Here is a 22,992-nt window from a genome sequence, read left to right as displayed (position 1 = left end):
GGGAAACCAGATCTCATTACAATATCTCCAATTTTATTTGATATCTTAGCTCATTTTTCAGAGTTTGGTTGTCACACTTGTAGCTCCCTCCCCACCCCGCCCCCACCCCCAAAAAAATGTGTGTTAATGTGACCTAATGGATGATAACCATTTCGCCTGCTGTTTGGGGCGACTTGGCAACTTCTGTTAATAAAAGCTACCGATGAGTCCCCAACCCTGCATATTTATTAAGAATCATTACTGATGGTATTCTAATCATGTTAAGAGAGCTGAATATGACTTTCAAATATGCTGCTCACTCGAGGAATAACTCCTTCCCATTACAAGAGAGAAAAAATTCTCCTTATGGAAAGCCATGTCTCCTTTAAATCACAATTATCTATTAATTTCTTTAAGCATTATCACAAGAAATGACCCAAGTTGAGCTGCCTATTTTACTGGACAAACTCCAAATCAATCCTCCACGATGAGAAATCAAGAAAATGACTAATCTCACAAAACATAAGCTGTAACCAAAATATGTGATTCATAAAATAGAAAAAGAAATAAAAATTAAAAATAAAGGAACTCCTCTCTCCTAATCTCTCTTTCCTTCAAGATTTGTTCAATTGTTTTATATGATTTCTATAGTCAACCACTGGATTGGTATTGGTTAGTTTCCATCAAGCCACCGCCGGACCACAAAATTGCCTAGTACCAACAAAACTTGCTTATTTTCAGGCATATCCATGAATTCAAGAGTCCCTTTAACCATGTTGACAATGAAAATCAGATCACCAGATTCCTCTCACTTAGCCAAGGTTTTCGCTTCCTAAACTCATTGGTTTTGATGTTCAAACGAGAGTAAGAGGGAAAATGGTCATTTGAGAAAGAGAGATTTGAATTGTGCATGCCTTTTTTCTTTTGAGGTGGGGGTATTTATAGGTTTCCCTCCAAGCTTTGGAGTAATTCAGTCATTTGGAGTTAATGAAAGACGGTAGCCCCTTATTGGCTGACTTATAACTGGTTCTATTGGAATCTTACATTATTCATCAACTTACATGTCTTAATAACTTTTAGCCAATCTGGATGGAGAAATTGCCCGCTTGGGTGAACCTTTTGTGCTCTTGTTCTCCTCTCATATCGCTTAAGATTCCTAGGCAGAGAGAAGTGTTTGAAGATGATATTTCTTGATTTAACAAATAGTTCCCGAAGTTCGATTATATTATTTATATTAAAGTTAGGACTTCTATTATGCTACGATATGGAACCACAAACTTACCAATGGCTTTGCCTAAACATACTTTTATATATTTTTTTGAGATGACATGAGTTTCGTTAAGAGGAAGTGTTTAAGATTGTTGCATGAACTTACTAGTAGTACGTATGTTTTTAAAGTGCATGGATATTCGATCAGTCGCCTGTTCATTTCTAACAGTCACGACTATGATCAACATACTTCAACGGTTTATACCTTCATCAAAATCTCATTACTTTTGTAGGTTTTCTTTACTTTGCCACTATTGTTTGCTAGGTTTGGTTATATTCCTTATCTTTTTAGATAGTTATTTATTTATTTATTATTATCTAGGTACGTATTGTATTTCCTTCTTTCTTATATACTTCCTCATGATGTCTGCTCAAAATGAAAGAAAATGAAAGTTCAGGGACTAAAGTGCAAATATCCAAAAGTTGAACCAAAAGGCAAATCGAGAATGCAAACGAGCTAAGCATCAACTCGGGAATAATACGGGATGATCAAAGGAAGAAAAGAAGAAAAAAGGCCAAAATGGAGAAAAATGAAAGTTTAAGGACCAAAGTGTAATTATTAAAAGATGACCCGAAGGAGTAATCGAGGATTTGATTGAGCTAAGTACCAATTGGAGGCCATTATTGATTTATGGAATGAGAAGAATGAAGAAACAATGTCAAAATTGAAGAGAACAAGTTTTCAGGACCAAAATGACAATTTCTGGAAGTTTTTACTACTATGCGGTCGCGTAGTAGTAATGTACATGCAGTCGCATGCATGGCAACAGAAATTCCAATTGGGCAAGTTGGCAGAACTATGCGGTCACATAGCTATAATTCGGGGGCGAAATCTGCAGTTTCTTGTTCTTGATAAAACTCTTATGACACTTGATTGGGGCACGATATCTAAATCCTAAAACTGTCAAATTAGGGGTAGAACATCTGGGGAAGAAGAATAACTCATATTGAGAGGATTTTACACCGTAATCACGAAGAGAAACGCGAAGATCAAGGAGATTACAAGCCAATTCATACACCGGTGATGCAGTTTCTGACAATTGCCATGTATTTTGTTCTTTTCTTCATGTTAGGCCAGATTTTCATGTACTAGGAGATAATGAATTTTCTGATGTGATTTTTTTACTTTCTAGTTTTTGCAAATTTGACATCAAAACACATGCTTTGAGTTTTGAATGATTTATATACAATTAATTGTTTCAATAATTATGTGCACGTAATTATATGAATGTGGTAACTTATTTCATGCATTCGAGAAAAGCGGAATGAGTTCGAAAAAGTATAAATCATCGTAAGGTCCGATAGGGGATAGAGATATATCACTATGCCTTGCGTGAATCCTTAAATGCTCACAAAACTATATGCATTCTTGTATACTTGCACCCGTCATAAAGATATAGGCCGGTAAAAATGAGAATATGTTTAACTTTACTCGAAAGAGATGGTTTGATAGATTTAGGAGTATTGATTCTTCAAACTATCAACGTGTTGTTAATTTGTGAAATTAGGATTAAAAGTGGACATTGCTTAGGGATTCGTGATCCGAGTGCTATTCTTATTCATTGATTTTATAAATTTTGCATTTAACATTTATTTTGTACTCAAATTCACGTGAGTCATACATATTTGCTTATTAGGTCAAAATTAGGGTTAAGTTATCACAAATCTTGTTATATCATTCGGTTCGGTTAAGGTCAATTAGATATAATTAAACTACTCAATATCTGGGGGACGATATTCAGACTCTAAAATCCATTCTACTACTTGTTAACGAACCGTACAATTGTAGTGGTTTAAATCAAAATTATTATTTCGTGAACAAGTTTTTGACGCCGTTACAGTAGATTGAGTATTTGTTTAATCTTATTTAGATTAGCACTAATTCGAACGTTAATCTTTTTATTATTTTATTTTATTTTTGTTTTGTTTTTTTTTTTTTTTGTTATTTGATTTATTATAGTATCTAAATGCTACTATTGATTTTTCTCGCAGATTGCATACTAAGATCTATTGGAGGAGACCTAATTCCAACCGATCCAGAAATAGAGCGAACTTTTCATCGAATGCAAAGAGAAACTAGGGAAGCACAACAATAAATGGTTAACATACAGAACAATCCTATCTTTCAATCCAATGAAGAAGGGGCAGCAGATGAAGGCAATATGTTTGTAGGAGATTTCATGATCCCACAGATAATTCAAAGCCAATTAAGCATCGTGTATCCACCGTTTGGACAACCCAACTTCCAATTGAAGACCAATGTTACACAACTGTTTCAGAATGGACATCAATTCTATGGCAGAGTTGAAGAGAACCTACACACGCACGTCTCTCGTTCTTGGAGATGTGCCAACACTTTAGGTATCAAAGAATCTCAAACGATACTATCAGATTGAGGATGTTCCCACATACACTATATGACAAGGCAATAGAATGGCTAGACTCTAAATCAATTGCCAGCACTACTACGTGGAACGATCTAACACAAAAATTTTGTATCAAGTTCTTCCCACTTGCCAAGATTGCAAAGCTCAAGCATGACATATTTGTTTTCCGTCAAGGCAACTCGGAGAATTTTGATGAAGCTTGGAATAAGTTCAAAAACATGCTGCGAAAGTGTCCACATCACGGAATTAACAAGGGACTCTAGGTCCAATATTTCTACGCAGGATTGTTTCCAGTCTTGAAGAGCATAGTTAACTCCTCATCTAACTGATCACTGTCCACAAAAACAATTGATGAACCACTAAAACTATTCGAGATAATGGCTACTACATCAGCCATGTGGACATCAGAACGAGCAGTTCAGAAGAGGACACCCGGAGTTTATGAAGTGGACGCATATTCTGCCCTGTCTACAAAGATTGACTCATTATTTCAAAAGGTGGAAAATATGTCACAATCAGTTAATGCAGCACAGACGAAGAAGGTTAGCTGTACGGAATGTGGAGCTAAACATGTAACAGCAGAGTGTCCAATCTTAGTACAAGGAATAGAGCAGGCAGATTTTACTCAATGGGGACAACGCCAGCAGAAAATTCATTTGGGGAAACATACAATTCGAGTTGGAAAAAGCACTCTAACTTCTCTTGGAGCAAACAAAATCAGAATAGGTCACAAAGCCAGTATCAACTTTAAGAGAAAATGCCTTAATTGGAAGAGTTGTTCGAAAAATTCATAGAAAAGACTAATCAATACATGGAGGCCAACAATCAGTTCATGAGAAAAATTGAATCCACTCTTCAAGATGAATATCCCACCATAAAAAATCTGGAGACTCAAATGGGACAGATGGCAATTGCTTTGACCGGCAGAGCACCAGGTAGTTTGCCAAGCAACAAGGAAATAAACCCAAATGAACATGCAAAAGCAATTACAACTTAAAGTGGGGTGCAGCTGCCTAAAATACACGTCAAAAGGTTGAGTGTAAACAGAGAAACAAGTCCTCCTGTAGAAGAAGACAATGTGGAGCAAGATGAGCAGATAAAGGAATCTACCCCAACAGAAGGTTCGGCAACATCACGGGATCAAGCAACAGCAACTGTCAACCCTTATGAGCCTCCCATTTCATTTCCACAAGGATTAAAGAAATAGAAGATGGAGCAGCAATATAAAAAGCTTCTTGAAGTTTTCAAGAAGCTTCGCATAAACATTCCATTTGTCGAAACACTAGTCCAGATGTCTAGCTATGCCAAGTTCTTGAAAGACATCTTATCAAATAAACATAAGCTAGGAGAACATGAGACGGTAATGCTAACTGAAGAATGTAGCGCAATAATTTAGAAAAAACTCTCACCAAAACTAAAAGATCCAGGGAGTTTCACTGTCCTTTGCACTATTGGTGAAATATATTTTGATAAAACTTTATGAGACCTTGGAGCAAGTATAAATTTAATGTCGTTTTTTGTTATCGGGAAACTTGGATTGGGGGAGTGGCCAAGACTACCACTGTGACATTGCAGTTAGCTGACAGATACTTGACACATCCACGAGGGATAATCGAAGATGTGTTGATCAAAGTGCAGAAATCCATCTTTCCTGCTAATTTTCTCATTTTGGATGTGGAGGAAGACAAGGATATCCCATTGACATTAGGAAGACCGTTCTAGGCTATCGTTAGAGCTCTGATTGATGTTCATAAAGGACAGCTGACTCTAAGACTGGGAGAAGAGTAGATTTCTTTTAATGTCTTTAAGGCGATGAAGCTACCTACAGAATCAGATAGCTACTTCCAGATCGACGTGATTGAAAGGGTGTTCAAGATTCATTCTTGCTATATAATCCATTAAGTGCTTATGAGACTTGCATTGCATACTCTCAATCAACACATTTTGACTCTCTGGAGATTGAAACATTTGCAAGATTTTTGGATACCAACCCACCTTATACACGTAGAAAGTACTTTAAGGAGCTTGGAACAGAACCCATGAAGCCACTACCATCCATTCAACAACCACCTACATTGAAACTCAAGCAACTGCCATTTCATCTCAAATATGCCTACTTGGGGAGTCTTGTACACTTGCGGCCATTATCTTGAACACAGTCAGCGAAGTGGAACAGGAGAAACTGCTTGAGGTACCTCAGGGAGAATAAAACAGTAATTGGATGGACTATAACAAATATCAAAAGGATTAGCCCTTCACTGTGTACGTATAAAATTCTCATGGAGGAGAATTTTTGACCAACCATAGAGAGTTAACGAAGGTTGAATCCTAATATAAAGAAGTAGTCAGAGCAGAGGTACTCAAGCTTCTAGATGGAGGAATCATATATCCGATATTAGATAGTGCATGGACCAGTCTTGTCCACATTGTGCCAAAGAAAGGTGGAATCACAATAGTGTCAAACGAGAAGAATGAGCTAATTCCTACCAAAACAGTGATAGGATGGAGCATTCGCATCAATTACCACAAACTCAATGCAACTACGAGGAAATATCACTTTTTCTTTTTGTTTATTGATAAGATGCTGGAGAGATTAGCAGGCCACTCACATGCCCCTATGGTACCTTTGCATACCGTAGGATGTCCTTTAGTCTTTGCAACGCTCCTGCAACATTTCAGAGGTGCATGATGGTAATTTTCTCAGACATGGTAGAAAAATTCATGGATGACTTCTTTGGGTGTTCGTTTGAGGAGAGTTTGGATCACTTCAATTTGGTCTTTCGAAGATGCACGGAAACTAATTTAGAATTGAATTAGAAGAAATATCACCTCATGGTACAGGAAAGGATTATACTGGGACACCGAGTATTAGCAAAGGGAATCGAGGTAGACAAAATAAAGATTCTGGTCATTGAAAAGCTACGCCATCTACATCAATTAAGGGTGTTCGCAGTTTTCTAGAAAATGCTGGATTTCACAGAAGATTCATCAAGGATTTCTCGAAAATGATAAAGTCGTTGTGCAACTTACTGATGAAGAACGTACCATTTGAATTCACTAAGAAATGCCTGACAGCTTTCAATATCTTGAAGGAAAAACTTACTTCAGTGCCGGTAATTGTGGCACCAGATTGGGAAATACCATTTGAGCTAATGTGTAACACCAGTGATCATGCTGTGGAGGCTATATTGAGACAGAGGAAAAAGAAAATCTTCCATGTGATCTATTATGCAAGCAAAACCTTAAATGATGCACAGATCAATTATGCAACAACAGAGAATGAGCTATTAGCCGTGGTTTATGCCTTTGACAAATTCAGGTCGTATCTTATTGGGTCTAAGGTCATAATGTAAACATCACGCCGCACTGAAGCATTTGATGACAAAGAAGGACGCTAAACCGAGATTAATACGCTATATTTTACTACTGCAAGAGTTAGACATAGAATTCATGGATAAAAAGGGCAGCGAAAATGTTATGGCGGATCACTTATCTCGATTGGAGCTTGGAGAGCCAACAGAGACAATTGACGTAAACGAGATCTTCACAGATGAGTAGATATTCAGTGTGGAAGGAGCATCGTGGTATGCAAACATAGTAAACTACCTAGCCAAATCTATACCGCCACTAAATTACTCAAGCCATCAGAGGAAAAAGTTCTTTGCAGAGTTAAAATACTATTTCTGGGAAGACCCAATTCTCTATAAGCGGGGGACAGATCAGATTATTCGACAGTGTGGGTCTTAAGAAGAAGTGCCTCAAATTCTAGAACATTGTCATTCATCTGCATATGCGGGGCACTTTGGAGCTTCAAAGATAGCAGCTAAGGTTTTACAGGCGGGATTCTACTGGCCTACATTGTTCAGGGATGCCTTCGAATTTGTGAAGAGATGTGATAATTGTCAACATACTGGGAACATCTCAAGGAGGAATTAAATGCCGCTAAATAGTATCTTGGAGGTGGAGATATTTGACGTCTGGGGAATCGACTTTTTAGGACCTTTCCTCCCATCGTTCTCAAATCAATACATGCTAGTAGCAATTGACTATGTATCCAAGTGGGTGGAAGCAGCCGCACTACCAACCAACGATGCTAAGGTGGTAATTGGATTCCAAAAGAAATACTTCTTTACCCGATATAGCAAATCGCAGGCTATAATCAGTGATGGGGGCAAACACTTCTGCAATAGCCAGTTTGAGTAGCTCTTGAGTAAATATGGCATCAAACATCTAGCAGCCACCCCATATCATCCTCAAACCAGTTGGCAAGTCGAAGTCTCCAGTCGACAATTGAAGATGATACTTGAAGTCACAGTGAGTTCTTTGAGGAAAGATTGGTCTAAGAAGTTGGACGATGCACTGTGGACATACAGAACGACATTCAAGATACCCATAGGCATGTCTCCATTTCGTCTTATTTTTGGGAAAGAGTGCTTCCTGTCACTTAAGTTAGAGCACTGAGCATATTGGGTAATGAAATAGTTGAATATGGATTTGAAGATGGCCGATGAAAAAGTCTGCTATAGCTTAACAAGTTGGATAAGTTCAGGATGGAAGCATTTGAGAATTCAAAACTCTACAAGGAACGCACCAAAAAGTGGCATAATTTACATATTTAGAGGTAAGAGTTCGATGTGGGTCGAAAAGTGCGGTTGTATAACTCAAGACTCAAACTCTGCCCGCGCAAATTGAGGTCAGGGTGGTCAGGTCCTTACACTATTACGAAGGTGTTACCAAATGGAGCCATTGAGATCAGCCATGAAAGCAAGGGAACCTTCATAGTCAATGGACAGAGGTTAAAGCATTATTGGACTGGAGAATTTTCTAAAGAAAGGTGCGCATTCCATCTCAAAATACCAAAATGAAGTAAACACGAGAAAGTCGAATTATCGACTATAAGCTAGTGCTGGATGGGAGGCAACCCATTTTATCCTTTTTGTTTAACTGTTTCCTCCACATTAGTTTAGGAATTTTTCATATTTTAGTATTTTTGGTACTTATAGATCATTGGTCGTCCATATAGGTCACATGGAGTCAAGGCATGGTCTACACACATCCCAGTCAAGGCATGGTCGTCCATATTTTAGTATTTTTGGTACTTATAGATCATTGGTCGTCCATATAGGTCACATGGAGTCAAGGCATGGTCTACACACATCCCAATGCATTGAACACAGATCAGGAGGTTCAAATTTGTATTTTGGTGGTTGGGTAGGAGTTTCATGCATTTCAAAGCAAAATTAGGGCTTTTCAAAATTTTTCAGGGGCAAGATGTGAATTCTCATAAATTCGATTTTATAACTAAATTCACAGCCCACATGGTCTAAATTATGTTCTTGTAATTTTAAGGATGGTGTAAGGCTACGTCGAGTTTCAATTTGAAAATCGAGTACAAAGAATTATTTGAAAAAGGTCAAATGTGTTTTACACACTCTTTCTCATGCATTCACAAAAAAAATGGCATTACACGTGATCTATGCGACTGCATAGACTACGGTGTAGTTCGGTCACTAGCCATGGTTCAGGGCCTAAAATGGGCCTGATTAAGTACTCTATGCGACCGCTTGCCATTGATCTATGCAGTTGCATAGAGTCACAAAAAAAAAAAATGGCATTGCACATGATCTATGTGACCGCATAGACCACGGTGCAATGCGTTCACGAGCCATGGTTCAGGGCCTAAAATGGCCCTAACCAAGTACTCTATGCGACCACATGCTATTGCTCTATGCGGTCGCATAGAGTAACAAAAAATATATATATTTCTCTAAAACACACGAGATACTCACACACCTCTCACAACACACAACCCCTCCACACATTCTCTCAACTTACGGCACACACACACAAAATCCACAATCAAGCACACAAGGGGGTTCAAATCTTTACGCATTAATCTCCGTAGATTCGGAATTGAGCATCCTCCATTTGCACTTCAACATACACTTTACAAGGTAAGATCCCAATCCCTAACTTTTCAATTTTGCAAGTAGGAAACTTTGATTCTTCTTGGGTATTTGATGGATTATAGAATTTATATGTAGTGGTGTGTTGATTTGCAAGTGTATTGTGAATAATGGAGTAGAAGTGATACATATGCATGATCGAAACTTAGGAAGAATACTCCATGCACACAACATGTTCGATGAAATGCCTAAGTGACGACTTTTATGCATCTTTGTTAATCTTGCTTTAGTTGTGCATGATAATTGAGTTTAATCACATTTGGCGACAAGATCTCATGGCAAAAAAAAAAAAACTCGAATTGCACACACATGGGCACGACATGACTAAATCACGGCACCTCACATCACCTACTTGGCCCCATAATTTGACACCTCAAACGATGTCCAAATAACCTGAAATTTGAATATGTGCTAGAATAAAATGAATACTTTCAAATCACTGGAGATTGCCCGGAAAAATTTCGATGTTTCTCGAAGATACCCGAGGGTGAAAATCCTAGGTCGACCAAGGGTCCTAATTGAACAACTTGTACGTTTGAGCTAAGTTTTGTTGGTGTTTGACATTTTCTTCCTATGAACTCTATTTTGAAACATATTTGTTGCATTCTACAAAACAACTTTGTACACACACACCTTGAAGCAAGTTTGGGGGGTTAGGTCCTTATTTCTCTTCCATATATACCTTGTGGTCTAATACGCTACTTTGCACAATTGCAGGATGCTGCCTAAAAGAACTTCTAATGTAAAGGAAAAAGTGGTATCTTCATCAGCCATCGCACGCACCAGAGAGCTCGAAGGAGGCGGAAGGAGATTACTCACCCCCAAGACTGCAGCTCGTTTTTCAAACACTATAAGCCACTGGGCAACAATTCCAAGGAGGCCCGTTAAGCTGGATGATTTTCCCGATTTTGAGATAGTCACCTTGGTCCAATTTTGTGGATGGGAGGAAGTGGTAGAATGCCCTCACCCAATTAATGAAAGTTTGGTTAGGGAATTCTATGCAAACTTCAATGCTAAAATAGAAACCCCAGGGTCACAACATCTACATCAAACATGGGTGGGAGGAAAATGGATCGTGTTCTCACCTGAGGTTATACATGACTATTAACAGTTGAGCTGGAACGACGTGGTCTCCGTCCCAGGTAATTTCAATTAGAATGAAGTAGCCGAGGTACTCTTAGGACGAGAAAGTGCATGGCCCCTCCCAACAGTAGATTGGTACCAGATCGAGCTCACACCATCTATAGCCATCCTATGGCTATTCATGTGTCACGATATTGAACCCATCTCACATAGGACAACATTCACTAATCCAAGCGCACTATTAGGGAAAGTACCTAGCCCTTTTATCAAGCGCACTATACTAGAGGCTCAGGATCGAGCCAAGGAAAAGCATCAAGACAAGCTGGAGAATGAGCGCTGCAGGCAGCAACAGGCCGAGGCAGGACAGGCAGCTAAAGATATAAAGATGCCACAAGCTCCTCCACCACCGGTTGATATCGATACAAAGCTATTGAGGTAAATGTTTGCTACTATGATCGGGTACAACCGAGATATTCAAAGCCTTCAGCAAGCATTTGGGGCTATGAGTACAAACATCTAATAGGTGCGGGACGACATGGCAATCACATGAAACTTCGCATCAAATGCCTGTAAAGAGTCCCTTACAACACGGAGAGAAGTTGATACCATCAATGGGAGATTGGGCATGTACGTCGACCGGATGGACTGCATGCAGTGTAGAGCGAATGAGACATAGGATTGTCTAGGGAGTTTGGAGACCAAAGTTTAAGCTATGCAGGCCTAGCAATCCAAACTATTGAGGTAGATCTTGTCCCACTAACCTCCACCACTAGGAGATGACACTGCAGGTCCCAGCTTTTCGCCGCCGCCACCACCATATCGATCAGGGGAGTATCGAATAACCCACTTTTGTAATTGCATTCTGATTTTGTCATTAAAATTATGCCTTTTTAAACTTGCACATATTCATACATTGAGGACAATGTATTGTATAAGTTTGGGAGAGGTAGCATAATTTGGCAATTTAGCATTTTGGCATTTGTTTTTCATTGCACACGTTATATTTATCGAAAACTTTGGTTAATTGTTGCATTGTGTGCTTGTCGAGTGTTACCAAAAAAAAAATTAAAAAATTGCATGCTTTATTCAATTTTTTTAATCTTGTATGCTTGTATGAGTTTGATAGTCTGGTCGGTTATGATATGATTATTGGAATAGGTATGCAGTAGGAACTATAGATATGGTTCAACAATTTGATTAACTTATATTTGTTGATGTGATACTTAACATTGTTATTGCGCACGACTCATGTTCTGCATGTTATATTAGTGATTGGGATGGTGAACGAGTAGGAGAAAATCGAATACCCTCCACCGTATTAACCCACATACCATATGTCAGATAGATTGGAGATGGTTAGATAATTACAGGGGAACTGGGAGATAAGTAGATGTTCCGTGCATGAAATTGTATTGCGTGGATTGCTTGGACCAACAGGGTGAAAATTAGCTGAAAGTCTTAAGTTGGGGCTTGGTTTTGGAAATTGAATGTCTAGAAAAACAAAGAGGGGCATAAGCTAATAAGTGTAAAAATAACACTCTTCCCACGCCTTTATGATTCGAGCAAGTAAGCCTGTAAGGGTGTTTTGAAACTTAGGCCCTAAGGCCAAATGGATTGGGAGTCACCAGCCCAAAACTCGCTAAAGGTGACACATAGAAAGCAAGATGGAGAGAAGTTAATAAAAAATCATTTGATTCGCCTTTATAACTCGAGTGAATAAGCTTGTAAGTGTCTAAAGCCTAATGCCCTAAAGCTAACTGATTTGGGAGTCATTGGTCTAAAGCTCGTTACATGGGTTATATAGAAAGCAAATGAGAAGATGACTAAAAGAAAAAAATTTCAGAAAAAATGAACAAAAGATACAAGAATAAGAAGAAAGCCCTTGAACACTTGGTTGATAAAACTAGACCTTTAATGCGAGGCTAGTAAATTAGTTTAATTTTCAGGGCCGAAGCAACCAAAACTAGGAGAGCCCTTACTTGTTGACATTTGAAATTATATTCATGAGATCTACCTAAGCCAAGAGAGCGGAAGGACTATAGACAGTTACACGCCTAACTTTAGAACACACCCGGGATAATTGAGAGAAGACTAAGTTTGGAGGGTGCAAAACTTTCGAACGAAGTAAGGATTTATCAAATCACTTTGGGTTGGGATTAACCTATCACGAGCCTAATGTGCTGGCATGAGTTCACACACACACGTTGAGTATTGCATTTAATAGGTAAGGGTTGATTTTATTCTTGCGCTGTTAAAGTTGTTCCTTATGTTGACTACTGAATTCCAATCTTGAGATTCGATAGGTTATCAAGCCATGTTTTGTATAAAATAAAGTCACTATCTTTTTTTTGAGGACAAACAATAATTTAAGTTTGGGGAATTTGATAAGTATGTTTTTACACACTTATTCGAGCCTAATGAGCTGGCATGAATGTTGATTACTGAATTTCAATCTTGAGACTTGACAGGTTATCAAACCATGTTTTGTGTAAAGTTAAGTCAGTATCTTGCTTGAGAACAAAAAATAGTTCAAGTTTGGGAGATTTGATAAGTATATTTTTACACATTTATTCGAGCAACAAAACATGACTATTTACTGATAAATATAGTGGAATATAGTTTGATTCTTTTAAATCTTATTTTGTAGGACTATCTTGATGAATATGATAGAATTTAATAGAAAAGATGTGAAAAAAGACCAAAATGAAAGAAAACGAAAGTTCAGAGACTCGAGTGCAAATACCCAAAGTTGAACCAAAAGGCAAATCGAGAATGCAAACGAGCTAAGTATCAACTCGGGAATAATAGGGGACGATCAAAGAAAAAAAGAAGAAAAAGGGCCAAAACGTAGAAAAATGAAAGTCTAAGGACCAAAGTGTAATTATCTAAAAGATGACCCGAAGGAGTAATCGAGGATTTGATTAAGCTAAGTACCAAAATTGGAGGCCATTTATTGATTTATGGAATGAGCAGTATGAAGAAACAAGGTCAAAATTGAAGAGAACAAGTTTCGAGGACCAAAATGGCAATTTTTGGAAGTTTTTTCTACTATGCAGTCGCATGCATGGGAACAGAAATTCCAGTTGGGCAAGTTGGCAGAACTATGCGGTCACATAGTTATACTTCGGGGGCTAAATCTGTAGTTTCATAGAACTCTTATGACACTTGATTGGAACGCGATATATAAACCCTAAAACCGTCAAATTAGGGATAGAATGTCTGGGGAAGAAGAATGACTCATATTGGAGAGGATTTTACACCATAATCACAAAGAGAAACGTGAAGATCAAAGAGATTACAAGCCAATTCATACACCAATGATGCCGTTTCTTACAACTATTACGTATTTTGTTCTTTTCTCCATGCTAGGCTAGGTTTTCATGTACTTAGAGATCGATGAACTTTTTGATGTGGCTTTTTACTTTCTATTTTATGCATGTTTGACATCAAAATACCTGTTTTGAGTTTTGAATGATTTATATACAATTAATTGTTTCAATATTATGTGCACGTAATTATATGAATGTGGTGACTTATTTCATGCATTTGAGAGAAGCAGAATGAGTTCGATAGGGAATAAATCATCGTAAGGTCTGATAAATGATAGAGATATACTGCTATGCCTTGTGTGAATCCTTAAATGCTCACAAAATTATATGCATTATTGTATACTTGCACCCGTCATAGAGATATAAGCCGATGAGATATGAGAATAGGTATAACTTTACTCGAGAGAGATAGTTGGATAAATTTAGGAGCATTGATTCTTCAAAATATCAACATGTTGTCAATTTGTGAAATTAGGGTTAAAATGGACATTACTTAGAGATTCGTGATCCTAATGCGATTCTTATTCATTGATTTCATAAATTTTGCATTTAACGTTCATTTTGCATTCAAATTCATGTGAGTCATATATATTTGCTTATTAGGTCAGAATTAGGGTTAAGTCAAGTTATCAAAAATCTTGTTCTATCATTCGATTTCGATTATGGACAATTAGATAGAATTAAACTACTCAATCTATGTGGGACAATATTCGGACTCTAAAATCCACTCTACTACTTGTTAACGAACCGTACACTTGCGGTAGTTTAATTACCTAGGAGTGATCTACCTACATTTGGTCAAAAGAACTTCCAATCAAAATATCTATAGAGCTGCAATTATCCACCAATTGTGGTTAAGCTATTACGAGCTATTACAACATGCACTATCAATACATCATAGTAAGGATATATGATCGCTTGCTCATAATCACTATTAAGGATAATTAGAAGAGAGAGAGTTTTAGGATTACCTCGATCCAAAAGTTTTCTAGTGTGGACTTTTTAGCGCTCAAGTATAATTATTTTTGGTATTCTTTGTGTCTCCATCAACATAGTTCCTCCAATTATAAGATAGATCTCTCTCGTTGGAGATCGAAAATATGGGTTGTTTGTCTGAACTCACAATGAATCTGCATACCTTGGCCCACTTCTGTGAACTCGCCCTTTATCGCTTGAGTATGAGGACTTTCAACTTTAGAATGCTACATTCGTCTGCCTTGCAACCTTTTTCAGCTTTGCCATCTTCATTATCTTGAAGCATTTATCCGTGTCATGATCCACACGACAGTGCGTTTTGCAAAATTTTACCTTTTGGTTTTCAGGAGATAAAGGTGCTTCGCCTGCCATTTGAGAATGAGCTGGAGAGATAGCATGTACTTCGCCTTTGTTCTCGTTGAGGCCGGGTCCTACTGTTTAGGTAGCGTGGGTACATATGTCGTAGTTTTCCCTTGAGAGCTCACCCCTACTCTATTTTTTTCTATTCATTATGGTGTCCTCCGTTTAGATTTCATTTTGTATCAAACTTACAAACTAGTGGTAGGATATTGGATTCTTGTTATGGACATCCCGCTAAAAGGGAGTCTTGATATCATTTGACTTTGTAGCCGTGGCTTGTCCATCCTACTACCTGTAAATGTCCCAAGGAAGGCTTGTTTTAACTCTGGCCAGCTCCAAATTTACCCTAACGAGATAGCTTGTTATACGAACACTGGGCAAATCTATCCAACATCAAATGAAAATCTTGACACTCGAGTGTCAGACCTACCTTTTTCAATTGTATCTACCTTTTTTCATTTTCTCCAGACCCACCATGCACACTAGCCTTTGTATTTTCAACCTTTGCCTGCAGAGATGCATTCCCTGCTGTCAGAGTTTTTAGGCTTTCTGCCATTTCTTGTATGGTTTTAGCCGTGAACGTATTCCTTAAGTGGGAGATGCTGGCTTATATTCTTGTTGGAGGTTCCTCTTGTTGCCTTTTAGGATTATATCGCTATCCATCGGACAGTTTCTGCACTCTCTGGTTTCAACCTCTAGTGTTTTCATTTCTTCTGATTTCTCCTCTATTTGACTCATTTCCTTATATTTCGTGGTTTACTTTTCTATAGATAAATGTTTCCAATTTGTTGACGATGAAAATCAGATCAACAACTTCTTTTCACCTAGCCAAGATTTTCACCTCGTATACTCACCGATTTTGATTTTCAAATCGAAGCAAGAAGGAAAATGGCTATTTGAGAGAAAGATGTTTAAATTGTGCATGCATTTTTCTTCTGAGGTGAGAATACTTATAGATTTTCTATCAGGTTTTTGGGTAATTCAATCATTTGGAGTAAATAACAGATGACAGTCCCTTATTAGCTAGCTTGCAATTGATTCTATTTGAGTATCACGTTTTATTCGTTGGCTATGTGTCTTAGCAACGACTTTTAGCCAGCCTAGATGGGGAAACTTTGAGAGAAGCTTTTTTGCTCTTGTTCCCCCACATATCACTCAAGCTTCATAAGCGGAGAAAATGTTCGTAGAGGATATTTCTTGATTTAACAAACCACATAGACCAATTAAAAAAAAAATTCTTCCTCCTCTAACATGCCATCAAGCTCTAGTTTTCGATTTTAAGTCCATCTTTCCAGCACAATGAATCCATATATTCAGGTCGCTGTCCCTGCAACCATGCCTATATTAGCACATCCTCTGCTCCGTGGCCTTATTGTCGTGACTCCCTCATCGCATAAGTGCACTCCATGGCTACCTTGGATTCCACGACCCTTTGATCAAAATATCCAGGACTTGCTTGCGAGTGTCTGGTAATCTCCTTGGTAGCAGAAGCAAGTAAAGCACAAGAACAAGAGATTGAACATGAATACTGAAAATTGAATCGAGATTGAAGAAAAATCTCACAATTTATTAATTTTCCAGTCAAAACAAAGGCCATACTTACCGTCGCGGTTGGTAAACTTATACAAAACCTAAAGACATTTTTAACTAAAATTATCCCGTAGTTCCCGAACTACTATTAAGATATAGATACAACCTTCAAGTACAATACATTAAGATAATAAATAAATGAAACAACATAAACTAAATAATAAGACTTCCTTTATCCATGCGATGCACCAGAAAACCTAATGAAAATTTTCATTTTTAATTTTGATTTTCGATAGATTAAGAACAGTATTTATCTTTAGCTCCAACTAACATTTCAAGTAAGCCTTGCTTAGCTCACTATCCAGCAGCATTAGCCTAATATGTCTCATCTTTTCTCGCTTACCTAGTATTAAAGGTGAAGTCAGTCTATCTATGGCTGTTGAGATAACTTACTATGTGTGTAATGAGGAATATCGTGTCACAACAAAACACGGACTAAGAAAACATTTATTCTATAGATAGTATCCCAAATTACAATGTCATGGTCAACTCAAAAGAATAAATTAATCATGTTCTACGCATTCCTAAACTCTTAACATGAACTCGATAAACAACCAGAACTATCAACATTTAAGATGATCAACAACCATACGATTCAAAGATATATACTCCAAGACAATGTGATTTAATTTGTGCAACCATGTCTCATACAAAATTGTCTTATGTCAATCACTACTAAAAAACAGCTTTTCACCTACGGAAAATTACCAATGGATTATCCGTTGATAAAAGTAATTCACTTTTAGTTACGATAATTAGCAATGGATTTTCCATTGATAAAGATGATATCTCTTTACCAACTGATATTCCGTGCCTAATGTAATCGTTTAACATTTGGATATTTCTCCAACGGATATTCCGTAGGTGATGTACCGAATATTACCAACGGATTGCATCCGTTGGTAATTAGAAACGGATTATCTGTTGGTAAAAGTAATTCACTTTTAGCTACAATAATCAACAACGAATTTTTTGTTGGTAAAGATGATATCTCTTTACCAACGGATATTCCGTGCCTAATATAACCGTTTAACATTTTGATCTTTTACCTATGGATATTCCATTGGTAATTAGAAACAAATTATCCGTTAGTAAAAATGATATCTCTTTACCAACGGATATTCCGTGCCTAATATAACCGTTTAACATTCTAATATTTCAGCAGCGGATATTCCATTGGTAATGAGAAACGGATTATCTGTTGGTAAAAATAATTCACTTATCCCACATCGAAAGTTTACAACAATATCATTGTAGTTGCACTCTATAAATTTGTGGTCCAATAAGAAGTTAAACAATATTTTGACCTTTCAATTCAGTTGGCTAAAAATAAAAAATATTATAATTATTAAATAATAATAATAAATAAATAAATAAATAACTTTTTTACCATACGGTAATTTACAATATTGATTTTTACAAATTGTAATGGTAGACATTTACCAACGGAAAGTCAGTTGGTATTGGTTAAAACTTTTACCAACGGAAATTCCGTTAGTAAAAGATTCACACTTTATCAACGGAAAATCCGTTGGTAAAATGTTTATTCTTTATCTACGGCATGATCCGTTGATAACTATCAGCGACCCTGAAATTACCAACGGATTTGTGGCTGCAAATATTCAGTTGATGAAAATTATTAGCAACGGATATTGAGGCTTTAGGAACGGAAAATCTGTGGCTGAAACTCTATTTTTTAGTAGTGAATGCGTTTCATTTTTCCATGATAATTGGGGTCCTTTACATAAGCATGAGCACCATGCTATTCCAATATATAGTAGGTTGTGAAGCTATTATGACAATACTTTTGAACCAAAAATATTCTTGGATTGAGATACAGCAAGCAATGTACTCTTAACTCCATAACTGATAATGGCACCATCGCTAAACAAAAACCCATAAGAAGATATCGATTTGCAATATACCAAGTTACTTCTCAAGTAAACGTTATTCTTGCTAGCCACTTGCAAATTTGATGCTTGATAGCAAAGCATATAAACAATTGTCCCTCTAAGGTATCGAAATATCTATTTCACTACTTCCTATGAGCAACATCAGTATTAAACTACAAGTACAACTATGGAGTTGAATACACATCATGGTGTATATCATGCTATTCAAAATCTCAATTAAAAATAATATCAAGATGTACAGTACAAGATATTTGTCTTAGAATTTTTATATCTGGCCCACAATCTTGTCACCTCACTATAGACGCACCAATTAAACCAAACCAAGTCCAATGTCTAATGCAGTGGTTGGATAAATCACGTGAAACTCATCGTGTTCATTTTTCTTTCTTTCTTTTTTTTTTTTTTTTTTAAGATTTCTCTTTATTTCCATGAGTATCAAGGTTTGGTTCAAATTTACTATGTATAAATTAAATATATGAAAATTCACAAGTATTAGTGCTCATTAATACTCCTATAAAAAGAGATGAACAATATAAAATTGAATAATACTATCTAGTATCAATAGTGATAGAGCATCAATATAGATTACTATAGGTTCAATTAAATAAGTTGTATAACTTTGCATTTAGTCCATGTTTGTCAACCATTATTTTATATTCTATCACATTATTTTTGCTACAATATTCATTTTCAACTACACATTTTCATTAAAATAATATTATCCGTAAATAAAAAAAATTCCTTTTTTTTAACCATACATTCTTCATCAATCTTCTATTCCATAATATATTTTTCAAAATTAAAGGGGCTCAAACACACCCTTAATTGAATCTATTATGTAATTGTTGCTCTCTATAAAAGTAGTTTTTATTTAAGCATGAACAGGTAGCAAAAGCCTGGTAGACATCTATAATTTAAGAGAGAGACTCAAATTTAGATCATCTTTCTTTCACACAATTTACATGGATCCACAAGCAATCAGTATTTCACGGGTGTAACGCTCTTTATAGCGATCCTCCCATGATTGAAACTGTGAGTGAGCGAGAGAGAGAGAGAGAGAGCTTACCTTTTACTGGAAAATTCATAGAGTTTGCCTCTGGTAGAAAAGATTAAAACTGCAACCTCAGCATCACATAGGACTGAAAGTTCAAAAGCTTTTTTGAGAAGCCCATTTCTTCTCTTGAAGAAGGTCACTTGCCTACTTGTTGCATTTTCTATGCGCCTCATCTGAGTCTTTCCCCTCGCCATTTCTACACCTAATTGTGAAGCAAATATCAAAACAGAAGTTAATCAGAGGTATGAATTGAAACAAAGATTCTTTGAGTGAGATGAAGAGGAAATAAAAAAGGAGATAGGACTGACCTATAAAACAAGTATTGAGAAAAATTGACAAATAAAAGATGTGAAAATGAACAAAGAAAGCAAGATTGGTGTAATATAGTAAAAAGGGATATCTTACAAATTTGGAAAAAAACCCAGAAAACCTATTGGTTGCAGATGAGAGGTCAAAATATGCCTGGAAAAGGGCATAAAGAAATGAATATGTTTTTTTGTGTGGGTGAGGGAGAGAGAATATGGAAAAAAACGAAAAGAAAAGAAAAGAAAATCCACCAGAGACAGAGACAGGTTTGACAGAGGATAGTACTAGGAATTTATTTATCGTCGGTCTCTTTTTTTAGGTTTATCATCATGCATTGTGGCAAAGACGAAGACTTTCTCTTACACCCCCACGCCACCCCCACCAAAAAAAAAAAAAAAAACCCTTTTGCTGTTTCTTTCCTTTTCCTGCATATATATCATAATTGAAAAGGAAAAGGGAAAAAGAAATACATATTTGCTATTATTGAAAACCCCATCCATTGCTACTTTTGGTTAACTCCATGTACCAGACACTAGTGGAAAATTAGATATATAGGTACAGATACAAGATGCATGATGGAAAATAAGCATACAGTCAAGTATATATAATAACAATTATTATTTTTCTATATCACTAAACTACTAAGCAAAACTTTACGTGTCTTAATTTTTGTCTGTAAGAAACAAATAATGGTAATTACATAATATTTTTGAAACTAATTGTGAAAATGATAAAATGCTATAATCTTTACATAACTCAAAAATAGTGTTCTAAAATACACGCATATACTTTACATATACTTGCACATGCTCAAGGGTTTTTCGAAACGTGTCTCATATGGTATATGCACGTGATAATACGATCAACCCATTTTATTGATAGCCTATGCATGCTTAAACGTCAAAATGCATACACATTTATGTTAAAATTTGTGTCAAAATTAGCCTAACAAAACTCATGTTATTTTTATAACTTAGTAAAAAAAAAAGTAAAAATTAAGCACAACAAACATCAAATTAGTCCAAATCACCTAGCTCATGAAATACATATAGCCGTTTTTAAGATTTCGGACATTTAAAAAAATAAAAAGTTGAAACAAATTTTTTGTAAAGTTGCAAACTATCTACGTCGAGTGTGAACCTCTGTCTTTTTTGATCTTCATCTAATTTGCTAGTAATGCACAATCTTGGATTGTTGATGGTTATAATGATGAGGATGAGGTTGAAAATTATATCTTACCATCTACAAGTGGTAAGAGAAATTATCGAGTTGAAATAAAGGAATCCAATAAAGATGATTTTACATTGCATGACACCTGAGATGACTTGAATGAAAAAGAGATTGAATTAGAATCAAATAAGAGTTAGACATGAATTGAATTTTTTTTTTAAGCTGGTATTCGTGTCTAATCTAATTGAATGAATTGATTAAAAGCAATTATAATATTTATGATTTTGAGTAATATGTTTTTATGAAAAATTGAAAGAGTGTGTATAAAGTTCAAAATTTGAAATATTTATGATTTTAACAATTTTTTTTAATTTTGAAATTTTGAAGAATAAATATAAAGTTCAAAAAATGCATTATTTTATTTATTTATTAGTTTAGAATTTTAAATTAATATTAAAAATTCGAAAATGCATAATTACAGATATGCTTTATATATGCATACATATGCTTGTAATGTTTGATACTCGACAGCAATGTGTTAAGCATTTTAGAACATTGTTCACAAGTCAAACAAAAGAATATTTTTATAAGATTAATTAGACATGATTGAAAAATATTAAATACGACAACTAAGGATCCGTTTAATTGCAAATATGAAATTTGAGTGGAAAGAAAACGAATTCCAAGGAATTGAATTACTTAGAAATTATTTTCTTTGGAATTGTAAATTATTATGTTTGATTCGTATAATTTTTCATGTAAAAAATGTTGAAATAAAATTATTTTTTGATATTCGTTTGACTTTGTTTTACTTAAAAATTGTCAATTAAATGGATAGAATTTATTGGTATTGAGGAATTCCAAGAAATCTAAGAAAATAACAAACATCAAGAAAAAAGGAAACTTCAAGTCCATGAAAAAAAATAACCCTATCAAACAAGCAAAAGTTGGAAAATGGCAATCAAATTCCATTTTTGATGGAAAAAAAAAAAAGCAACAATCAAATACTAACTAATTGATAAACAAATATCAAAATAAAATATAATACATGTCAATAAAGTTTCAAATTAGGTGACATGACAGTATTTCAATTTAGGGTGTGTCTAATAGGGTGGAAATTGAATTGGAATTGGAATTGGAATTGAATTTTCCAACTTTAGGTGTTTGATACATTTTTTCCATGGAATTCGAATTCTTGGTTGTCTTGAAGTTTGCACTTTTCTTGATTTTCCTACCATATATGGTGGGAAATTGGTTTTCCTACCTATTGTAGCATTTTTATTTTATTTTATTTATTTTTTTTGTTGACAATGGAAACAAATTCTAAGAATTATTGTATAAAAATATTTCCCTTTAAATGGTAATTTTCATGTAAAACAAAATCAAACGAATATCGAAAGATGGATGATTTTCTTGATTTTTTTTTTGTGTTGGCAATGGAAACAAATTTAATTTCCAATATCTATAAAATTTATCTCTTTAATTGACAATTTTCATGTACAACAAAATCAAACGTACACCAAAAAATACTTTTATTTCAACATTTTCCACGTGTGAAAATCATACCAATCAAACATAATAATTTGCAATTCTCAAGAAAATAATTCTAGG

The 22,992-nt window shown here is 35.7% G+C and overlaps 1 protein-coding gene across 3 annotated transcripts in view; it reads right to left on the bottom strand.

The window, feature by feature from the left end:
* LOC111392188 (MADS-box protein SOC1-like) overlaps positions 1-20,477 on the bottom strand; it is a 23,112-nt gene extending 2,635 nt beyond the window's left edge. The window contains exons 1-2 of one of the 3 annotated variants that reach the window (XM_023017463.1): positions 20,311-20,477; positions 19,918-20,107 (exon numbers count right to left, since the gene is read on the bottom strand). In XM_023017463.1, the coding sequence (XP_022873231.1) occupies positions 19,918-20,099 (182 nt within the window). In that variant the 5' untranslated portion in view covers positions 20,100-20,107; positions 20,311-20,477. The other 2 variants (XM_023017461.1, XM_023017462.1) reach the window with 2 other exon arrangements.
* Between the last annotated feature and the right edge of the window lie 2,515 nt (positions 20,478-22,992).

The sequence above is a fragment of the Olea europaea genome, unplaced genomic scaffold (genome assembly GCF_002742605.1).
Source record: "Olea europaea var. sylvestris unplaced genomic scaffold, O_europaea_v1 scaffold897, whole genome shotgun sequence".
Lineage (NCBI taxonomy): Eukaryota > Viridiplantae > Streptophyta > Magnoliopsida > Lamiales > Oleaceae > Olea > Olea europaea.
The sequence above is the reverse complement of the archived record's forward strand: the minus strand, read 5'-3'. Positions and strand labels throughout refer to the sequence as shown.